Genomic DNA, 24360 nt, shown 5'->3' with positions numbered 1-24360 from the left:
CTGTAATTGGGTAAATAGGGCCTGCCTTGTGCACACTGCCCATGAAGTTTGATGCTGGTCTTGCCAAGAACCAGTCCTGTAACCATTTTATCTCATAGTTCACACACCCAAGTCCTTGCTTTACCTCACACCCTGTCTTGTCAAACTGGGTGGTAACTCCCTTTGTATGGAACAAACAAGGAATACAGAATGATATGGTCATATTCTAGATTTGAAGAACTTTCTAGAATTTTATGACATAAATAGACTTAATTTTTCTTTCATTTCTCTGAGTGGAATATTTAAACACTTACAGGGCACATTTTCATCATTAAATTTCTTCATTCAAGTTTCTTTCTGCTGTACAAAAGAGTTGAAAAGAAAATTCTCCAAAGAGGAAATGCAGATGGCCAGTAGGCACATGAAAAAAATGTTCAACATCACTTATAATTGGGGAAATGCAAATCAAAACCACAATGAAATATTACCTCACACCACTAAGAATGGCCCACATTCAAAAAAAACTTAACAACAAATGTTGGCAAGGATGTGGAAAAAAGGGAACCTGCTTCCATGGCTGATGGAAAAGCAGACTGGTCCAACCACTATAGAAAAACATGTCGAGGACACTTAAGTTACTAAAAATGGAGCTACCCTATGACCCAGCAATTCCACTTCTAGTAATCTACCCAAAGGACATAAAAACATTAATTCAAAAGGATACCTGCACCCTTATGTTTATTGCAGCACTATTTACAATTGCTAAAATATGAAAACAACTTAAATGCCAAAAAATGGATGACTGGATCAAGAAATTAAAACAAACAAAAAATATTCTCTCTGCTATACAGAAGTGTTATGGGGCCAACATTGCCAACATCAACACTTATGAAGCTTATGGTGATGTCATCTTCCCTTTATGTAGGGAATCCCATTTTCTGTTATTTAGGATTCAGGTAGACTTAAACCCCACCTGCCTTCACACTCTAACTCACATACTTGAGCATGGAACTCCTTTAGGCAAATTCTATCTCAGTCTCTTCATCTTTATATTGTTACTGTATGTTGATGACTCTTGTGATGGTCCCCAGCCAGGTAGTTGTGAACACATTCTTTCATCTCTGGGGAAATGAAAGTACACTGCTCTGCAACTACGGTTCTACAAATGATTCCCAGGAAAAGTGACAATGGTGTACCTGTATCAAATCTTCTTTTTGTATTTGTGGCCAGGAATGATAACATCCAAACAATAGCAATAGAAACATTTAAAATAACACATTCATAATTATTACTAGAAAGCTTCTATTTCCAGAAAATCCATGTTTATTACATAGTCGTTTTTGTATAGGAGAGAAATTCTTTTCAAATTATAGAGAAGTGAAGAAAGCTCTTTCCTATGTCATTGTAGAGTCCTCTCTTTTGGTTGTTTCCTCTGGGACTATTGCCTTCCAAAATATATGTAACACTGTCTTTCTTGTGCTGATTATATATCTGACCAGTTGCAGTTGCCAGATTTTCTGGGTCCCCACAGAAAAGCCAAAGACAAATTATGCCTCAGATTAGTTGTGGACTTGAGTGTTAGAGTGTTATCAGGGTTTGGAAAAATCTTGCTAAAAGAAGGTTTCCTGGGCCCTCCATAGTGGCACAGCGGGTTAAATACAGCACTAAGAAGCTTAAGCCACTTCCGCATGAGTTCCATCCCCACCTGCCCCAGAGGAGATCCACATGGCGCGGCAGACCTCTCCTGACCCTCCTGCTGCTCCCCTCAGTAGTGTACTTTGTCGAGCTGCCTGTTCTGCTCCCCACTCTGTCTCTGGTGAATCCTCTCACCCTCTGAATCTCTGGCCTGTACCCCAGGTCTGTATGAATAAATAAATCTTTAAGAAAAAAAAAAGATCTCCTGAGTGATGAGATTGCGTAAAAGATATGAAAGTAGAGATGTAGAGAATGTTTTGTGATTAAACCTGGTTAAGAACTTCCATTCTGAAAAGGATTTGCAGACAATCTTAGCCCATGTGAAGGGCAGAAATTACAAAGTGATAGTCACAGAAGCTTTGTAATTTCATAGCTAATTCAGAAATATCTACACTTGTTCCTTTTTCTGTGTTTGTTTTGAAGCAGTTAAGAGAAAAATGTATAAAAGTGCTGTGCTTAAGGTATGTTCCTTCAACCACAGCAGTCAGGTCTGGAAATTGCTGACATGATCATGATCATTGAAAGATGAGAATCAGAACCAGGTGGTGAGGACCAGTGTGCTAGAACTGCAAAAGCCATGTCTGGAACCCAGAGCAGGCAGATCCTGATGGCCCCACTCTCAGCTGTCTCTGTGACAGAGCCAAAGCAAAAGGCTTGCTTTAAGACCACTGCAGAGTGGAACATGATTTTGGGAATTACTGAACTATCTGCTATGTGTCTGAGCTGAACTCCCTTTTCTACATTCCAGATAGAAAATACACAGATGCAATCTTTTTATCTCTGGAAGAACATATCCTCAGATGAAGATATTGGATCCTCAGCTTCACAAAAGGAAATTTTGAGTTTCCAGGGTTATTCATTTACACATTCTTCCTACCCACAAACCACCCTCCAGTTCCAGAGCTATTTTATAAAACATTAACATTGAGAATTATTCTGGAATGTCCTTTTCCTTCAGGGTGCCACTGGATTTGAAGAACGAATCAATTCCCCTCAACCAGGCCAGCAATGGATCAGCAGGCCTTTGACACTTTATTCATTTTCTCATATTGAAAAATAATCAGCAACTCATCATGCTCTAATAAAGCACAAGTACTATATGAGACTCAAACATGAGAAACAATGAGTGCTCACCCTCTAAAACCCTGAAATCTGCATGAGAGGCAGGACTGGCTTTCTGGGCAGTGATCAGTAGTGTCAAATGGGGTCCATAGTAGGGGGAGAGACCCATACTTCATACTTGGGTTTAATCCTTTGTAGTTACCAACTTGGTTTTTTTTTTTTTTACAATTTAAAAGTGCAAGCTTATTAGACAAAGGAGAAAGAAAAAGAGAGACACCTGCATAGTCATAGGCAGGCAGGAAAACTGCCTCATGCCAGTGCAGAAATTGTATCGATACAGTGTTCTTCATCTTGAAATTCTTAATGATTCTATTTCGGGATGTGTGTTTTGTAAATGAAGTCCATTAGGACAATGCAGCATACGCTGGAGACTTGAAGCCTCGGTTCACATGTTGTCCCTGCTCTTATCCACCCCAGCTTCCTTCTCTTTTACCCATTCCTCTCTCTGTCAGTGGTGACAGAATGCAAATATAGAACTTGGACCCTAGTTCTAGTCATGTGCTTAGAGTTCATTCAAGGATAATCTCAGCTGAAATTCAGGCACAAAATAGATTCTATTAATTTTGATCACTTTCTTCAAATGTAGAAGACACTCAGTTATTCAGACATCTCTCTCTCTCTTCTTGAATGGGAGATAAAATGGAAAGAAATTTAAACTCAAAATTATTTCTTCTCACATCTGCAACAGTGTTGGTGGAATCCAGCTTTTCTTCAGTGTAGTGAGCTTCTTCCCTCAAATTTCAAAATGTTTGCCCTTCTTTCCATATCCTCTATATCACCCCTACCTTTAACCTAACTGGCTGTTACACAAGAGAGTAATAGTCTTCAGGATTCTTGAACTGTCATTCCTCCCTTCGTCCCAGTCTCTGTCTTCACACATTCCACATTATCTCAGCCTCGAGGAATGTGATCTTAACAGTTTCCAAGATCAGCATCTCCATCTTTGATGCCCACCTTCCTCCAATATATAACTGTCCTTTTACTCTGACTTCAAAATCTTTCTTGAAGATCTTCTACTTAACTACTTGCTTTCTTTGTTTGTATTGGAAAATTTCCCAAATGGTAAATAAGAAACAAAAATGAATATATAAACTTCCCTTTATCTCTACCTTTCTAATCCAGGGAGCATATTATCTCCTCTACCCTTTATGTCTTAAAATAATCACATCCTCACCTCCTGCATAGAGCTAAAAACCCTGGCAGTTTGGCTGCTGATCCAAAGGATACTTCGCAGAGCTGAGACTCAAAGTTAGCAAAGCAAGGAACCTAACTCTGAAATCTTTTCAAAAGTCATATGACTTGACTTCTTGAAATATTTTGACCCTGATCATTCTTTAATTCTCTCTCCTTAGCTTCTGTGACAATGCTTCACCATTTTTACTTTAATGGTTCCGTTTATCACCTGAATATTCACCTGCCTACCTTTTTTCATTGTTTTTTATTCTAGCCTACATCCTCTTCTTTCATCACCCTCTGGTTCTTCCCAGAAGACCTCTTCTATTCTGAACACTTGATCTTCCATCATGTAGGCATGATGGAAAAACAGACAAAACCCTACCAAGCTCTAGACTTTTGTTTATAGCATACTTCAGGTGTATTTAGCAAATACGTTTCAAAATCAAATAAACTCCAAACCAAACCATTTTCTTTAATTTCCAAACATTTTGGTTTTGTATAACTCCTATTTAAGAACATTTTTAAAACAGATTTATTTAATTATGCATAGAAGAACTGGGGTACAGGCCAGAGGTGTGGGAGTGCAGTGAGAAGATTCACCAGAGACAGAGTGGGGAAAAGAACAGACGAATTTCTGCTGAAACACTGCTGAGGGTAGCAGTGAGTGAGACAGAAGAGGTCTGCTGAGCCCTGTGGTCACCTCCCTGGCTGGGGATCAAATTCGTGCTGCAGTGGCTGTGGATATCTTCATAGTGTCGTGCTTTAATCCCTTGTACCATCAGTTAGGGCCCTAAGGACAATTTTAATTACTAATCAATCAACATATATACTTCAGCTGTCCACAACTCTGATTCCTTACACCTCTTTAGAAAATTGGTCACCATAGCCTGTAAATTCTATATTTTAAATACTCCTTACAAATAATTTGAAACTATTTTCTGATCACAAAATGAATAATCATCAAAGAAGAGTTCACACAAACTCTTGTATGATTTCTATCCTTACGAACTGATAGAGTGTGTTTTGTGACCCAGAATGTGTTTTATCATGGTGCATGGTGACTGTTCCATATGATCTTGAGAACAAGCTATATTTTGCTATTCCTGAATGAAATATTCTGTGTCATTTAGATTTAATTAATGATGACACTATTGATTTCAACCCTGTCCTTACTGTTTTGATGCCTGTTTAATCTTTCAACTACTGAAAGAAGTGTTTTGAAATATGTAGCTAGAATACCATGTTGTTCCATTTCTCATTGTGATTCTATCAGTTTCTGCTTCTTGTACTTTGATACTCTGCTAGCCTAAAATTGCACTAACACATTGTCTGTTGAAGAGAACAGAGAAGGAAATACAAAGGAACATAAATCGAGTATAACAAAAGCAAAATAGTTACAAACCTACCTATCCTGATTGACTAGTAGTTGAAAATGTCAGATATTTGCCCAACTATGCAAATAATCGCTTAAATGTGAATGGTCTAAATGTGCAAGTTAAAAAAAGAAAGGTCACCTAACAGCATATCCAAATGGAACTTGGGAAAGTAGGAGAGCAGAAGTGGGACTATACTACGGCCTAATGTGAACTTAGAATAATTAAAGCAAACACTTTAAGTAGAATTTATTTTAGTAAAGGAAAAGAGTGATTATTTATAAAATGTAGTAAATAGGGAGTATAAATATGTTTTTGCTTATCATTGATAGATGAGGCCAAAACAATTTGTATTTTGTAATATCACATCATTCTCTTCTGGTACTTAACATCTGCTATCTTTTAATAGTTGTTTATGTTTATTTTCTTTCTTTTTTAATGTTTAATTTCTTTATTTGTATATATTTTATATGTTTTGTCCCCATAGATTTCCACCACCTCTTCACCCATGCACTGTCCCCTTAGTGCCTTGTGCTCCTCCTGCCTGTGTTTTATACCCTCTCCCTGCCCCCTTCCCGAAGAATGTCTCTGATTTATAGCTGTCTGTTCATTTCTGTTGAATTTTGTATTGCTTTTTTAAAAGTTGTTATTTTTTTCCTTGATCCCTTATTTGGTTTCCCTATATTCTTCCTATAAGCGAAACCATATGATATGTTTTCTTTTTTTTCTGGCTTAGTTCACGGAGCATGATCCCTTCCGGCTCCATCTATGTTGCCATGAATGGCATTAGGTTACCTGTTTTATTACTGAATAGTATACCATTGTAACTATGTACCACCTCTTCTTGATCTAGTCATCTATTTTTGGGCATTTGGTTTGTTTTCAGGTTTCTCCTATTACAAATAGTGTTGCAGTAAACATAGCAGTGTATGTATGCTTTTGAATTAATGATTTTTTTTAAAGATGCATTTATTTATGCTTACAGAACTGGGGTATAGGCCAGAGGTGCAGGGGTGAGAGGCTTCATCAGGGACAGAGTGGGGAGCAGAACAGGCAGATGTATTGAAATACACTGCTGAGGGGAACAGCTGGTAGTCTGCCACACCATTTGGGTCAGCTCCCTGGCTGGGTATCGAACACATGCCACAATGGCTGCATAGCTTCATAGTACCATGCTCTAACCTGTTGTGCCACCGGGAAAGGCCCCTGAATTGTTTTTGTATCCTTTGGGTTGATCTCTAGGAGTGTTTTTTTATATTTTATTATAGAAAATTCTCTGAGAACAAAGACTCTTTGAATCTAATTTATATTTCTCTCTTTGAGTATATTTCTGGGTTATTTTCATTCGGAAGGTAGGCATTAAGAATAGAAGGAAAAAGGAAAATAAAGTAGAGAAAGAAGAAAGACAAAGCAGATAAAGGCATTATAGAAGGAAAATAACATGAGAAAATATGGGTTTCCTTTCCTTTAATTAGAATACTTTCCCACATGTATTGTTTGGGGTGGTTGGTTTGAAATAAAACTGTAGAATGAATTAAATGGCAAACTACATTTTCAACCTTATCCTACAGTTGATATAGAATTAAAAAAAATTATTTTATTTATTTATGTATATAAGAGCTGGAGTATAGGTCAGAGGTGAGAGGATTCACCAGAGACAGAGTGGGGAGCAGAACAAGCAGGTATGCTGAGGGAAGTGGCAGACAATACTTGAGAGGTCTGCTGTGTCATGTGGGTCAGGTCCCTGGCTGGGTATGGAACTTGTGCTGCAGCTGTTGTGGATAGCTTCATAGTGCTGAGACTTAATACCTTGCACCATCAGAGAGGAGCAGGTGGAGATTTTTTTAAAAGTCTTTGGACATAAGTACAATGTAGACAGAGAGAGATGAACGAGGAAAGGGTAAGGAGCAGATAGAGAAGTGCTCATGGGAGAGGGAGCAAAGGAGGAAAAACAAAGGAGAAATAAAAAAAATAGAGGACTTGGTCTCATAATGAAAAAGTTACGAGGTAAAATGGGTCTACACTGAGACATGGAAAGGCAACTCATCAAGTTAAATAGTTGGGAATGTACTTTCTATTTGTTTTCAAGAACAGAATGGTGAAAAAAAAATAAATAGGGATGTTTTAAGTCACTCAATGATATAAATGAGGGTATTTTATATATAAAGAAGAACAAGAAATTATAAGAAAACATCAGATAAAACAACATTTTACTATGAAAAGGAAAAAGTTAGAAATATGATAATCCTGCTATCAGGCTTCACATAGGCAACAATGGATGCCAAAAACAGCAGAGGAATCCCTTTAAAGTGCTGGAAGGAAAATAACTGTCAACCTATAGCTACTACTTAAATGTGAGGAGAAATAAAGACATTTTCAAACTTAAAAGTCCAAAAAAAGAAAATAACAAAACCAAAAACCCTATTAAAAATATACTTAAGCGGCCCTCCCTGGTGGCGCAGTGGGTTAAAGCACAGCACTGAGAATCTAAAGCCGCTTCTGCATGAGTTCGATTCCCGCCTGCCCTGGCTGAGCCACATGGTGCGGCAGACCTCTCCTGACCCGCCCGCTGCTCCCCTCAGCAGTGTACTTCGTCGATCTGCCGTTCTATTCCCCATTCTGTCTCTGGTGAATCCTCTCACTGCCCCTGAGCCTCTGGCCTGTACCCCAGTTCTGTATGCACAAATAAATAAATCTTTAAATATATATATATATGTATATATATATATGTGTGTGTGTGTATATATATACTTAAGCAAAAACAAACAAACAAAAAAAAATTGGGGGGGGAGATATAAAAAAAAAAAGAAATTGACCTAATATTTGAATGCACTTAATTCATACTGATGGTAAATAACATTTTTTGTGCTGTTTTTATAGAGAAAAGTGAGACTCCACACAAATAGAACAATATGAAGCTAATAAGTAGCTAGAAGAGATGCTTAACAACTAAAGGGTACTGAGTTCTTTATTTCCATTGAGATGGTCAAAATACATACCTTTTGAATTTGTAGGAAACATAAGTTATTGTGCATGCTAAAATTTCAAAGATATAAATAAATAATTTTAAAAAATCAAATTATGGCCCTCCCTGGTGGCGCAGTAAGTTAAAGCACAGCACTGAGAAGCTAAAGCCACTTCCGCATGAGTTCGAGCCCTGCCTGCCCCGGAGGAGACCACATGGCGTGGCAGACCTCTCCTGACCCACCCGCTGCTCCCCTCAGCAGTGTACTTCGTCGATCTGCCTGTTCTGCTCCCCGCTGTCTCTGGTGAAGCCTCTCGCCGCCCCTGAGCCTCTGGCCTGTTACCCCAGTTCTGTATGCACAAATAAATAAATCTTTAAAAAAAAATTATTCCAGAGAAAGGGGGTGGGGGGAATAGAAGAATATAAAATCTTTATATATTAAAAAAAAAGGAGACAGAAATAGGAAGAAATGCAAAGAACAACAACAGTAAATATACAATAAAATAAGAGAGTAGAAATCAATGTGAAGAATATTAGTAGCTACAAAAAAGGAAACAATGCTAAGAGATTCTTTCAGACAGGACAACAAATAAAGCCTAGTACAATGCTTCTTGCAAAACAAAACCACATAACTGCATTATTAGTCAAGATAAAGAAACAACATAATTATATGTCAAGAGATAAACGGATAAAGGAGATGTAATATTAGGTAATTATGAGAAAGAAGAAAATCCTGCTAGTTACAAAAAACATAGAAGAAACCTGAGGACATTGTGCTAAGTGAAGTAAGCCAGACGGAAAGACAAATACTGCATGATGCCACTTACATGCAGAATCTTAAAAAGTCAAATTCATCAAACAGAAAGAGGGTGGTTGCCATGATTTGAGGAGTGGTGCCAGGGTGTGGAATAGGGAGAGGTTGGAATTGGTACAAACCTTCAGCTGAAAGATCAGTAAGAACTGCAGACCTAATATAATACATGGTAAATATAGTTGATAACACTCTATTGCAAAATAAAAGTTGGTTGAGAGAACTTATGTTTTCTCCTAAATATATACATGTATACAGTTGAACAGAAGTGAGATGATGGATATGTTAATTGGTTTGAGAGGGGAATCTTTTCACAATGGGTATGGGTTTCAAATCACCATGACTGGTATGTTAAATATCTTGCAGTTTTGTCTTTTATATTCTCAATGAGTCTGCATAATAAATGAAAACAATACCACAGAGAGAATTTGAAAATAAAAGGGTCAAAGAAGTGTATCATCCAAATAGTTGCATAAGAAAGGAAACAAGGAAACAGAAGCAAAAACATGAATTGAGACCAAGTGGGACACCTTATATTAAAATAAAAGGCACAGTTCTCCAGGGTGAACTTGCATATTCCAGAATATTGCTGTGAACAGCATAAAGCAAAATGCCCACAAGCATTATACAGTTACAGACAAAAGCACAATTGTAAAGGTTTCAATGTTCTATCAACTAAAGAATAGGGGACCCACATCCAGAAGGCTTAAGGAAATAGTTTTACCTTTGCCACTATGTTTATGACCTTGGCCAGATTTCAGCCTACTTGAGTCTGTTTCCTCCTAAGGGTTTGGGTAGGATTGAAACAACTTATTAAGTGAGAAACAATCATGAAAGTTTAAAACCCTGTGCCTGCCCTCCTCAGACCTACTGCATCAATGTCCAAGGTTGAGGTATGGCCAGCATGAGGCCTCCCACAGTGACCCCACCCCCAAGAGGGGGTGGGGAGCTTGGCAGTGGAGCACTTTTACAAACAAATTTTCCCTATTTTAAAGTTTCCATCCTTGAGTTGTGGGCATGTCTGATGATTTCCAAGTTACCTTTGGTTAAGGGTCATTCTGGAAGCAGAAGCCTCCTGACTTATGCTCCTATTTCAAAAGGCAAGAAGTCACACTCATCAGAGGCCCTGTAGTAAGTCTAGTTAGGAGTATAGTTGCTTGGATCATATTGGGTTCCAATCTCAACTCATGACCTTAGAAGCTCTGTAACACTGAAGAATTACTTACCTTTCCTGCACCTTAGTTTTCCTATCTGTAAAACAAGACATGGAGAGAAGGTAATCTATGGGACTTTTATGAGAATCATGCATCAATGTTTGCAAAGTACTTAGTGTTAAAAAATATTAAGTGCTCCATAAATGTCATTCACAATTATTTTTTAAAGATTTGTTTATTTATGTGTACAGAACTGGGGTACAGGCCAGAAGTGCTGGGGCGTTGAGAGGCTTCACCAGAGACAGATTTGGGAGCAGTGCACTGCTGAGGGGAACAGCGGGCGGGTCAGGAGAGGTCTGCGGCGTCATGTGGGTCACCTCTGGGGTGGGGATGCTGAAGTGGCTTTAGCTTCCTAGTGCTGTGCTTTAACCCACTGTGCCACCACCAGCGAGGGCCCTCACAATTATTTTTACACTTACAGACTTATAATAACTCAGGGGGAAAGGAAAAGAGTAAAATAAAGAACAGGGTGAGTGTAATACTTGTCTGCCCTATTATCCACAGATGTGGAACTAGCTAGGTCTTTTCAGACTTTGGAGCCAGATGTAGGAGAAAATTTGCAAAGTACTTCAAAACTGTAATACTCGCTGCTGTTATCTCAGAAAGATTTAATAAAGCAGCACATTTTACAGCCACTCTAGCTGACAAGCCACAGCAGGGAAATTCCAGTGAACTAGGTAACTCCCCAATTGCCCAAATGTTTGCTTTATAAAAGCCTGATTTTTTTAAAAAGCTGCTAGTTAGGAAGTCACTCCAAATGTAGAACAAGGACATCATTTATGTGAGTTCTTTGCTTACTATAGTGATTCTCAACATTTAACAATTTTTGCAACTTACTGATTACTTTTGCATTTCCTTAATTTCTGAGTTCATGACCTCACCCTAATACTAGGTAACCATTTCTAATTGTGTGTTCTAAAAATTATGTGAATTTACCTTTGTTCTCTTCTATTTTCTTTTTTAAATCAGAGAATCTCTCAATGTACCTAATGATAACTAGAGGTATATAATACAGCATTTTCATGGAGTTTGGGCAAGGCTTAATGTAAAAATTTAGCTAACTCTGGTAATTGGATGGATGTTCTCTAAATCGTGTTCCTCAGGATTCTTTGACATTAACTCTAAAGAGGAGGTACAAAATGTCATCAGACTTTTTGCTCTCAAAGCAGGTCCCCAGGCACTGTTCCTATTCCTACATTCAAGTCATTTCCTTTCATGAAAGAATTTATAGAGCAGGACAGGGAAAAGTCATCGAGTGGGGGCCCAACTCAGCTCTTACCATGTGGGGAAGAGGGGGAATATTTCTTATGTGCTTATTTGATCGTTGTGTAGAACAAGCACCTTGCAATATTTTTAAAGGGTGGAAGTTGAAATATTTACAGAGTGACCAAGTGGTGAATTTTCATTATTGACTAATGAACTTCATTGATATCAAATGAAGTGGTTGAGTCTCAATCCTGATAAAGGAGTTTACTAGGGTGTGTCAGAGATATGCACAAGGCCTTTTCCAAACTGATGGTTCTGGAAAGCGATTTCTGCATCTTGAAGCCAGTATAAAGGGTAGAGCTATACCAGGCTGCCTCACTTGCTCCAGCACCTACTACCCTTCAGGCAAAATGAAAATCCTTGTGAGTATTTGTTTATGTTTCTTAATACTTCTGTGGTGACTGCTTACAAAGAATATTTATATCCAATATGTCTTGGATTTCAAGGATCTTAAAGAAACACTATATACATGCTTCTAAACTTCTCTGAATTAGGCTACCTTTAACAGGAATAGTGTGGAATATTAAGTAAGTAGAATACGTATTTGTCCACTATCTGTTTTCCTGAAATGTTTATGAAAAAAAATGCAAAGGAAAATTTTGGAAATGTGGAAGATTTAAAAATAATAGTTCATTTTAATGAGCTTTGGATAAAAAGTAGGTATTTTAGGACAATTGCATTACTATTAAAAAGAAAAATGGTAACTTAAAAACAACAATATCAATGGTTATAATAATAACAACAACAATAGCAGTGGTCATTTCTCAAGTGCATACTAGGTTCTATACTGAATATTTCACTAAGTAATCATATCTATTCTCTTCAATAGCTCTGTGACCTGAAAAGTATTACCCCATTCTACAGGTGGGGAGTATGAAGCGTGTGAGCATTGTGATTTTCCCAAGCCAACAAATGTGGGGTTCATTTTTGAAATATATCCACTCACACAAACAAAATTTAAGAATAACTAAAGAGTCAATTTTTATTACTGACTAATAAGCTTCATTGCTATCAGGGTGGCTTTTAATCTTGATAAAAGAGTTTGTAAATGTCATAGATATGGACATGACCTTTTCTAAAGTGATTATTCTGGAAAAATATTTCCGTCCTCAGAAATACAATGTCAATCTCCAAAGTTAATTATGCCTGGAGAATAGTATTTTCATAGATTTCCTTTGAAATCTATTGTCCACGAGTCCAATTCAAATCTGTCTAAATCTCGCAATCAAAAGAATTTTTATATAGGACACAACTTGGCACCTGCAGTCCTATAATCCAAAGTCAGTGTGAACCACACCAGGGTAAAATCATAGTAAAAAGACACTTTCCCCTTGATCATCTGGCCCAAATTTCACTGGCATAAGAATACATGCTCTATGGAAGTTTTGATGTTGGAAAGGGTTGGAAATAGGCAGCAAGTAGAATTTTGTGTCTAACAAATAGCATGGCCTCAATAAATGCCAGTCAAATGAGTGAATGTGTATGTTTTCTAAATTGGAAATAACTATCCATGACCACCAAGCAACATGTCTAGGTTTTCTGAGATATTTGTCCAGTGTGCACTCATGTCTTTACCTTCAATGATGATTCATGGAAGTGCCTGGTCTGTTTTTCAGGTGGCATTTCTGGTGGTGCTGGGCATCTTTGGGACACAATCTCATGGATATGATGTGAGTCGATGTGATGTCTAAGACTATGTCTTAGACGTGTTGGGAGAGGAAAAGGAAGACACAAGATAATTTGAAGGATAGTGGAAAGTCTGTATTAACTTTTTGGGACAGAATCCCTGAAATAACCAATAATGGAAACAATGAGTTGGCCATTGCTTTCCAGCAACAATAACCTAAAAAATACAACCCATTGCTTAAAAATGAGGTCAGGGCCTTCACTGACACTGTGGGTTAAAGCACAGCACTAAGAAGCTAAAACCACTTTAAGCATCCCCACCCCAGAGGTGACCCACGTGGCACGGCAAACCTCTCCTGAACTGCCCGCTGCTTCCCCTCAGCAGTGTACTTTGTTAGACAGCTTGTTCTGCTCCCCTCTGTGTCTCTGGTGAAGCCTCTCACTGCCCCTGCACCTCTGGCTTGTACCCCTGTTCTGTATGCAAACATAAATAAATCTTTAAAAAAAGAGGTCAGGGCTTTCCTGGTGGCGCAACAGGTTAAAGCACCACATTATGATACTCTCAGAAGCCACTGCAGCACGAGTTCCATCCCCAACCAGGGAGCTGACCCATATGGCATGGCAGACCTCTCCTGACCAGCCTGCTGCTCCCCTCAGCAGTGTATTTCAGTAGATCTGTCTGTTCTGTCCCCCACTCTGTCTTTGTGAATCCTCTCACCCATCACATCACACCTCTGGCCTGTATCCCGGTTCTGTAAGCATAAATAAATAAATCTTAAAAAAAAAATAAAGTCAATCTTAGTTCCTCTATGGTATCATTGCTTCCCCCAAATATGTTACAGTAAACCATGAGAAAGAGACTTCATTCTTATTTTAGCATGGACTTTTGGTTTGAAGTCAAAGTAGAGGTTTTAAGTTACAATCTCTTGTTCTTAGCAGGTGGAAGATTTTATTTTGCTAGGAGGGTTGTTTTCAAATGCATATGGTTTATGGAAACACCTTATGTCTTTGCTGTCAATCTAGGTCTATAACATCATCAGCCCAGCCAACAATGGTGACATTGTTCAAGAGACTATGACAATTGACAATGAAAAAAATATTGCCATCATTAATATCCATGCAGGCTCATGCTCCTCTACCACAATTTTTGACTATAAACATGTAAGTACTAAGAGACTGGTTTTCTCAGCAGCAGAATTCTAAGATATGTCTGCAATTCTGTCAGAATCTCCTTGGTTCTGCTTTTTCCTCCTTAATTAATCTAGATATTGATTAGAAAAAAAAGTTATGTCATAAAAAAGGTCATAAAAAAGTTTAAATAGGAATCATAAAAGTTTGCTTGACCTTTTCAGACGGTAATTGGAATCATGATGATATTATCTCACTACCAGCGTAGAAGTTGCCAATAAGAACATTTGAAGCCCAAAGTAATATCGGCAGTCTCAAAAAATATTTTCAAAGAAATAAATAAATAAATCAGGGTTTCAAATGCAAAAATAAACAGTGTAATAAAAGAGAAATCATGAAACAGTTACAAAATACAAGAAATCCTGACAATTCTAACCATTTTACTATGAGTATAGCATATGCCATATATCATACTTCCATAAGAAGGAAAAATGTTAGCTGAAAACACCAAACTATTTCCAAGTTTACTTATTGACAGAAACTTGCTCAGAAAATGTATCCTTTACCCATTTATTCATTTTTCCATTTGTTTCAATGGAAATAGTTATGAGATTGCTCTTGCATAGGCACAGAACTATGCCCTGGGAGTAGAAGCAATTGTGGGTCTCACTAGACATATGAACATGCTTTTCTTCTCCTTTTCTCATAGAAAGCTCCTCACATGTCCCTTCCTGGTAGTATCAGGAGTTCAATAACACTTTTGAAAGTATAAAGTCTTGAAAGACTTGAAAGTTTAAAAGGAGGTTTTACTGAAATTGTTTTGCAGCAGATATCAAGGAAATTCCCAAAATGTCTTTAAAAAAAATTAATGTGGTAAGGATTTGGTTTAAACCCCTTCCAGTATCACTGGGTTTGGCTTTCATCTATTTTTGAATTTTAAGAAGTGGTAATTTTTCAGAAACTGAAAAACAGGAACTAGAGGATATCTATTATATACTACTTCTACGTTCTAATTACTTGGAATACTGTAAAGAAAAGTCCACTCTGCATGAAGATTAGATGGCCTTGGGTTTTTTTTACTCCAAGGTCCTCACCTCTCGTTCCTCTTCTAATCCCCATTACACCAAACAATCCTCACCCAGCCAGCTTGGTTTTGAAATGGTTAGAGGATGAAGAGAAAATGGTAGCAGAGGTGAGAATAGATGAAACATGTATGGGTAGAACTGAGTCTTGGTGTGTGCATATTTATGAGAGAATCTAAAGCAGCAATACCCAATAGAATTTGCAGTGAATATTGTGTATCTACTGTTTCCTGTAGACAGTTAACCAGTAACGTGTGGCCTCTGGGCACTTGAGATATGTGATAGAGAAAGTACACTTACAATTTTATTAATGTGAATTTAAATTTAAATGTGACCAGAGATAATATATTAGGAAAGCAACATTCTAAAAAATATATTTATTCCAAATTGGAAAAGAGGAAGAACAAAATCAATAGAAAGAAACAGAGAGCTGTTTCTCTTCTCAATATTTCAACCACAAAACTGTCAACCCTGGTTTCATAACATAAACAATAGGATATAAACCATGGATTTGCATGATTCCAATGAGATAGCAATTACAAGGGGAAAAGAAAGCACACTATGTAAAAGAACTTGGATAGAACTGACTGCAAATTGAAAAGCTATAACAACCACTCTCTGTGAATGCTCCAAGCTTTCTTCTCTAACTGATGTTGTATTCAGAGAGTTAGGAACCTGGGACCTAGGGTGGGGCTGTAATGGTGCTCTTGCTGTCTCAGGGCTACATCGCATCCAGAGTGCTCTCCCGAAGAGCCTGCTACATCATGAGCATGGACCACAAAGCCATCCCTGCTCCGGACCAACTCAAACGTTACATCTACGAGAGGCAGGTAATCCAGGCAAATATTGTCTGCTCTTGAGCCAAAGAATACTGGAGAAATAGAGGAGTGAATAGAGTGAGAGAGAAGATCACAATATTATAATTTACCTTGGCTATGGTATTCTCATCTTCACTTTTATTGTTGTTGAATACAGGAGTACTTTTCTTAACTACATTTCTGCTCTGTAGTCCCCAATATAAGAACTCATAATAATTCCCATGTATTTTTTAGAACAGGCTGAATAACCTTTTTTTCTCAGAGCAGAACTCTAAAAAAATAGTGATTGGCATAAAAGAGAGTGAAGTCATAATATATTCAATAATACAAAGGTGTAAAAGACAATACAGTGTGATGAGAATAACAAATACTGCATGCAGTCAGGGACATGGGGCTGAATTATTCTTCCATGGTTTCTCATCTGTGCCACTTTAACATGGGACTCACCCTGTCTGAGTTTCATTGTCACCAGACAGACATCTGGAGATCCCTGACTGCCATCTGTTTAATAATCTGAAAAAGAAAAGCAGCTACGATTTAAAACATTAGGCTTATGTAATATTTCATGTTAGTGAAATGAGAACTAGAGGGTTTCTATTATATTAGGTATACCATATTACATTTATGTTTTTTAAACCTCTTTCACTCTGTAATCTGATCTAGGCTCTAAAAAACATGGCCTCCTCCAAATACACCTGGGTCAGATACAACCCCCTTCAATCTCTGATCACACATGTGGACTGGTTCCTCTTTGGGTCACCCATTAAGCAGCTGTGCAAAGATATACCTCTGTATAAGGCAGAAGTGGTTGAAAAGCCAAAGCCACGTGAGTATCCATATTCCTTTTCCAATCATTTTTTGAAAGCTCCTAGATGCTGGGCACTCTAGGAGATGGTGTATGAAATGTAAATAAACATGAAATATGACTCAGTTTAGTTTCTTTTGGAAACAAGATACCTATCATGTATAGGAATTGTGCTAAATGTTAACGAGATGTAGAAATAAATAAAATTCTGCTCACCAAAGAACATAGAGTCTGTTGGAGAAGTTGATGATTTAACACAGGCAGTGAACTACAGAGACTCCTGGGTGCCAGGGAGAAAGGATAAAATTCGCTTATTCTATCACATACAAATTTCAGTGAGGAAGAAGTCTTTTGGGGTCTTAGAAAAGCATTTCTTGGAGACAGTGAGAAGGATGTCATTTAAAAAATAATCCAGGAGGGCCCTTCCTGGTGGCGCAGCAGGTTAAAACACAGCACTAAGAAGCTAAAACCACTTCAGCATGAGTTCAATCCCCGCCCCAAAGGTGACCACATAGTGCAGCAGACCTCTCCTGACCCGCCCACTGCTCCCCTCAGTAGTGTGCTTTGTCAGTTGACCTGTTCTGCTCCCCTCTCTGTGTCTGGTGAATCCTCTCACCACTCCTGCACCTCTGGCCTTTACCTCAGTTCTGTATGCATAAATAAATAAATCTTATTTAAAAAAAAAAAGTAATCTCAGGAAATAGAAGGGTGGTTGCCAGGGATTGGGTGAGGCAGAAATAGGCCAATGGGGATACCTAAGAATATGTTTTGAGTGTAATGTACAGCATGGTGACCACAGTTAACAATGCCGTTTTGGATGTTTAAACATTGCTAAAAGCAGGTCTTCAGCCTTCTCACCACCGTCATTTTTATGTTAACTACGTGAGGAGATGGAGGTATTATCTTGATCTTGGTAATTATTCTGCAAGGTATATATATATGTGTATACACACACACACACATATGTAAAATTGTCACCTTAAACATTTTACGTATATACAACTGTATTTGCCAATTACTGCCTAATTAAGTGAAGAAAATATTTATATAATATAATATAAAATTAATTCAAGAAAGAGCAGGTGAAATGCAGTGACATGTAGGGAATGAAAGCCCTGGTTCATCCAGGTGACACATCACTGAAGTCATTCCTGGCATTTTACACAGTTTCTAAACATGGCAAGGGAGCCAGAAAGAAAGTGAGGCTGGACCCCAGATGGTGAACACAACACAAGAAATTTCCCAGAATGGTGGACGGTAGATAAAGAAAATTAGCATTTATTGCATTTCTACCACACAGGAAAAAAATTTAAATTACAATATTTTTCTTTCAGTAAGGTTGTAAGTACTTACAATAAAGGCACACAAGCAGGCCATCAATGCAGAATGTTGGCATCAGTATGAGTTGAACCACACAGCACTTCCAGGAATCATTGGTCTTCTTATAGTTAGTATGTTATTCTCTACGGTACAGTATAGTGAATGTCTTGGGGAATAGGAAATCATTTGTACAGTTGCTGGTTGGGATAATCACAGAAAGGTGTTGAATTGCAAAAATTCTGATAATATTTCTCTTAATGCTCTTCTTTTGAAAAATTTCCCCCTTTTCAGATACTACCGCCGCTGGAGCCTGTGCCAAGGCAGGGCTGTTGGGCATCTTTGGAATTTCCATCTGCGCAGACATTCACATTTAGGCATCAGCCCACTGTTTTCATCTTTTTAAAGAAATACACCCTTGGTTTCCACTAAGCAGCCACATTAAATTCTATTTCAATGTCCCAACTAATTTCAAGATTGAGCAGTAAAACATAAACACTGTATTTACAGATACCTGTGTGTTTGCTTTTTTACATGTGTGTGTGTGTATATATATATACATACATACATACATACATACATATATATATATATATATATATATATAAAGGATGTTTGTCAAGCTATGGAAGGAAAGAAATTGCCAGGATTTCAAGTAAAGTGCATAGAATGTGAAAAACTCCCAGATCATGTATACGGGTCACATACTGATTAGTAAACAGGGTACAAGTTCCTGTCTTTGCATCTGTACACTAGGCCAGTTACCCCTCTATCCATACAAGCTCAACCTGTGTAGAACACTCTGCCCAGGCAGAGTGGCTTCCATCAGGGGTGAGGAAGAATTGGTATACCCTGATCAAATAACTTGACTACTCACAAGAAAACTATCCCCTCTGACAAAGCCCCAACTTGGAAAATCATTCACATGTTTTAGAGGTGCTTTTTGCTCATCAGAGCAGTGGACTTAACTTTAATAAACATATTATGATCTATTTTGTCCCAGAATGAGGAGAGAGTGAAGGCGGAACACCTATCTCCAGTGGAAGCTGTATATTACTGAAAATCTCAGCAGGAGTGAGACCCTAACTGGGAATGCCAAGTCAATAAAATGAAGAAAAGCAGGACAGGTGAGGGCTGGTCTGGCTTGAGTATGGAGTCCAGCTGTTGCTCCTCTTTTTTTTTTTTTTAAGATTTATTTATGCATGCATGCAAGAATTAGGATACAGGCTAGAGTTTTGGGGGGTTGAGAGGATTCACCAGAAACACAGAGGGAAATGGAATAAATGGATTGACTGAAATACACTGCTGAGGGGAGTAGCAGGCGAGACAGGAGAGGTCTGCTGCGCCATGTGGGTCAGCTCCCTGGCTGGGATCGGAACTAGTGCTGCAGTGGCTGCAGATAGCATCACTACTGCTCTTTAACCCCTTGTGCCACTAGAGAGGCCACTGCTTGCTCCTCTTACTTGGGAGTCCCAAGCCTGAGGTGTAGCTATTGGTTTCCTTGAGGGTGGCATCATTTATGCACATGTGTATGATGTCACTGATAAATAGTGGAGATGAATTTTATTTTCTTATCTATTCATCCACTCATAGTTTTTTATTGGGGCAGAAATTCTGGTAATTCATTATATACACAAATATAGGCCCTTTCTAGTCTTTTGGGGTGGTGGAACACGTAAGGAACAAACAAAACAAAGCACGAGGGAAGCTATATAATATAAGCTATAATGTGGTAGCTGATCTGGCTACCAAAAGTAGAGAAAGGCAGTCCAGGATATGAGTGTGTGTATTCTACTGCTTTGGGCACAATTCAACTGCTGCCCACCTGGCTGTGATCCAGCCCAGGTGTTGTGCCTCACTGGAGTGTGGCTTCACGATACCCAATCCAACCACTTTTAGAAATACGTGTATGTGTGGCTATCTCTGGTGTCCTGGCAGGATGAAAGTGGAACTTTTGCTGAAATAGTTGATTTTTTAGTTGTAGGTTATAGAGGAGAAAGAAAGGAGACAACTTATACCTCCATGATACTGGTGTAACACAAGATATTTTCTAATTTCCCCTTTGATTTCTCTTTAACCCAAAGGTTATTTAAGAGTACTTTTTTTTTTTAACATGTATTTGAATTTTGATTTCTTTGCTGCTGCTTTTATTCCATTGTGGTTGAAAAAGATATTTGGAATAATTTCAATCTTCATAATTCTTCTTTTTGTTTTTTGCCTAGTGTGATCTATCGTAGAGAATGTTCTCTGCATGCTGGAGATGAATGTGTATTCTACTGCTTTGGGTGCAATGTTATGTTAAGTCCATTTAATATATAATATCGGTGAAATCTTGTTTGATTATTGGTTTTCTGATTGGATGATATCTCCATTTTTGAAAGGGGTATGGAGTCTCTCACTTTATTATATTGCTATCATTTCTAACTTTAGATATGATAGTATTCGACTTTTATATTTAGGTGCACTGATATTGGATGTGCATGTATCTATAATTGTATCTTCCTGGTGAATTGATCCTTTTATAATTATGTAATGGCCTTCTTTATCTCTTTTAACAGTTTTTGGCTTAAAGTTTACTTCATCTGCTGTTACTATAACTATCTCTATTATCTGTTGATTACCACTTGCAGGGAATATCTTTTTTCATCCCTTTACTTCCAGCCTACGTGTGTTTTAAATGAAAGTAATTCTCTGGTAAATAGCATAGAGTTGAATTTTATTTTCTTATCTATTCATCCACTCATAGTTTTTGATTGGGGCATAAATTCTGGTAATTCATTGTATATACAAATACAGGCCCTTTCTAGGCTTTTGGAGTGGTTGGAACACGTAGGGAACAAAAAAAACAACAAAGCACGAGGGAAGCTATATAATATAAGCTGTAGGGCTTCTCTTGGTGGTGCAGCAGGTTAAAGCACTGCATTATGAACTTCTCCGAAGCCACTGCAGCACGAATTCCATCCCCCGCCAAGGAGCTGACCCACATGGCATGGCAGACCTCTCCTGACCAGCCCGCTGCTCTCCTCAGCAGTGTATTTCAGTCCATGTGCCTGTTCTGCTCCCCACTCTGTCTCTGGTGAATCCTCTCACTCACCACACTTCTGGTCTGTACTTCAGTTCTGTAAGCATAAATAAGTAAATCTTTTAAAAATATATATATATATATATAAGCTAGAATATGGTATTTTATATGTTTATATTATATATATGGTATTTTATATGGTATCTTATATACATATATATCTATATCTATGTCTATAGATATATAGATATAGATATGCTAAAATATGGTAGCTAATCTGGCTACCAAAAGTAGAGAAAGGCAGTCCTAATAAAGAGGGATATACTCAGCTAGCATATGACTCTGCCCTTTGTCCTTTCTTATTTTTCCTATCTTTAATGGACATAATACAGATGCCAGGGAATGCATCAATTTTAGAGACAATTTTAGAGATAAAAGCTCAGAAAAGAAAGAAAGTTAGAATGCTAGTTTTTAACTTTTTCAGCTAAAACTTTTAACCTGGACTCACATAATACATTCACTGTCTAAGTTCCAGTGACTCTGTTCTCCTTATTTGCAGCTGACAGCACTGCTTACAGAGACACAAGAAAGGGACTTGAATTAGTCTACAGCCTCCAGGATCTAGGTCCAACTTTGCACTAATGATTCTACTTTTCTAATTCCAATAACTCATCTGGAAATTTCAGATTCAACACGTTCCCATACTCATACTGTAAGAACCTGATAGTGTGTAGCTTCTGCGTGGGCTGCCAGTGCTTCTCTACATCCAGACACCATCTCAGTTGCTCCCTCAAGTCAAACAGAAATATCTGAGGTTGCAGCAACTCTGATGTGAAGGGTTCAGGACACACATAGCATATGTCTATTCTACTGTAAAGTGCTTATCCCATTTCCTCAGCATGCTTTTGACCACAAGGGAAGGATTCCCTGGATGTAGCCTGGGCCCCTGCCCACTATATGGCCATTGATATCCACGCCAAGGACATACCCTTTGCTGCCTATAGTGAACCAGCCCACTACCACTTTTTAACATTCTTCAGAAAAATTACCTTTGCCATAACCCTAGCGACATGATCTCAGTTTCATAGTACTTTGTCAACCATCTGGTTCTCTTGCAAATGACCATTTGGGGCCTCACTTTTTTTCTTATTTGGCCTAACCTAATTGCCATAATAGGGAAAACCCAGGAGGGGAGTTTCCAGTCCCTTACAGTCTGAAGTGGGACTGCACTCCAAAGGTGTCTGATTTTTGCAAAGAGCACCTCAAAACATTTCACTGTTGCCCCTGTCTACACCCTTGGGGACAATTTGGGGATGTGGCCCAGATATGACAGGAAGGAACTTTCTGAGGCATTAGAAATGTTGTATAGCTTCATCTAAATAGTGGCTACAGGGTATATGTATAAAAATCTATTGAATGTGCACTTTACTGTGTATAATGCCTCACTAAAATGTTTGTATACTAAACAGTTTTAAACACAACTAGATACAAAGAAGTTCAGTGTGCAGTAATCTTCAGAAATACACAAGTTGGCCCCTGCAGTGGATAACCCAAGCAGCCCTAAAGGTCATGACATGAGCCATCACATGGTACCCAGAATCAGGCCAGGGCCTGAGTGTGCTGGGCAGCAACAAGAATGGCTGGGGAAACTGCCTGTGTGAAAAGCAGGCAGTACCCCCACAGAGGTGTAAAACTGTACCCTCAAATCATCTATAAAGTGATATAAACCAATGTCACCTCAATATAACTTACTACAGAAGGGAAGGAAAGGAGGGGAGGGAGATGGGAAGGAAGGAAGGGAGGGAGGAGGGAGGGAAAGTAGGAGAGAGGAAAGTAGGGGAGGAAGAAAGAAGGGAGGAAAAAAGTAAATCAGGCCAAGGTGGGGGGGCTCTAAAAGAATAACACTGAGACATGTGTGAGGATGACCCTTTACCCAGACAGGCATCAGGATTAGAATAAGCAGCACATTCCAAGTAGGGTAAGTGAACACTGGTTGTCTGCTTTGTATTTGATTGTTAAATATATGGACATTTTAATGAGATAGTGCATACAGTAAAGTACACAGACTTTTCAGTGTGTAGCCTGAAACTTTTCAGTGTGAGTCCAGGGAGGGGCAGGAGGCCAGAGGATAAACAAAGGGCAGCTGCTCCCTCAGCTGGAGAGCTAGCTGACGCACATGCACTCACTGACCTGAAGCCAACTGGTCCTCTCTAGAGGCTGCAGAGAAACCGGAGCTTTGGGGAGAGCTGAAATGCTGCCATCTAGGGGAGAAGGGAGAGTGAAGAGAGCAAGACTTCCCCCCAAAGGAGTTGTCAGTGGAGTGTCATTCTCTAAATAAGAATGCCAGGGAATTTGACCTCTCCTCTGAATCTCTGGTCTCTGAGAAGGGCAAGGGTGGAGTTTTTGCAGGATCCTAAGAGACTTCTTGGAGCTTGAAGAGACTTCAAGCTAATTTGTGTGTCCTTTAGAACTTTTTATAAGGACTGGTGTGTGATTCCACTGAGTGCAAGTTTGCAAGGGATTAGGGATAAAGCCAAAGTAGACATTAAGCTCAGATCTTAAGCAATAACCTCTTTCCTGGAAGGGAAGAGCACTGGATTATCTCCTGCCCAGATTTGTCCCATCCAGTCTCTCCCTGTGGGCTCATGCTTCAGGGTAATGGGCGGGGCTTGTCAGCAGAAACAGCACAAGGTACAGAAAAGAAAAACCTTTTTATTATTAGTTTCTCCAAGACACAGGGCATAATAGCAGCAGTGTGAATTAACACAAGGGAAGGAGGAGCACATTCTATTTCTGTGTTGAGTGCAGAGGGTCCTATTCCTTGATCCCCTGGGGCTCTTCAGTTAGTGGCAGAGTGGGCAGTGGCTGCCTGGGGCCTGTGCTCAGCGGTGGAGTCTGCTCAGCCAAAAGCTGTGGGTTCTGCTGACATGGGAGGTGTTGGTAGAAGTCAGTGACAGCAGC

The 24360-nt window shown here is 38.7% G+C and overlaps 1 protein-coding gene across 1 annotated transcript; it reads left to right on the top strand.

Moving 5' to 3' along the window:
- Positions 1 to 11951: 11951 nt before the first annotated feature.
- Positions 11952 to 18754, top strand: GKN2 (gastrokine 2). The gene is made up of 6 exons (XM_004691473.1): positions 11952 to 11963; positions 13218 to 13271; positions 14251 to 14388; positions 16157 to 16267; positions 16919 to 17081; positions 18672 to 18754. Exons 1-6 carry the CDS (start codon positions 11952 to 11954, stop codon positions 18752 to 18754), a joined length of 561 nt encoding a protein of 186 aa, XP_004691530.1.
- The last annotated feature ends 5606 nt before the right edge of the window (positions 18755 to 24360 follow it).

The sequence above is a fragment of the Condylura cristata genome, unplaced genomic scaffold (assembly GCF_000260355.1).
Source record: "Condylura cristata isolate star-nosed mole 26May11 unplaced genomic scaffold, ConCri1.0 scaffold00031, whole genome shotgun sequence".
In the NCBI taxonomy this organism is placed as follows: Eukaryota; Metazoa; Chordata; class Mammalia; order Eulipotyphla; family Talpidae; genus Condylura; species Condylura cristata.
This window is presented reverse-complemented; position numbering and strand designations above follow the sequence as displayed.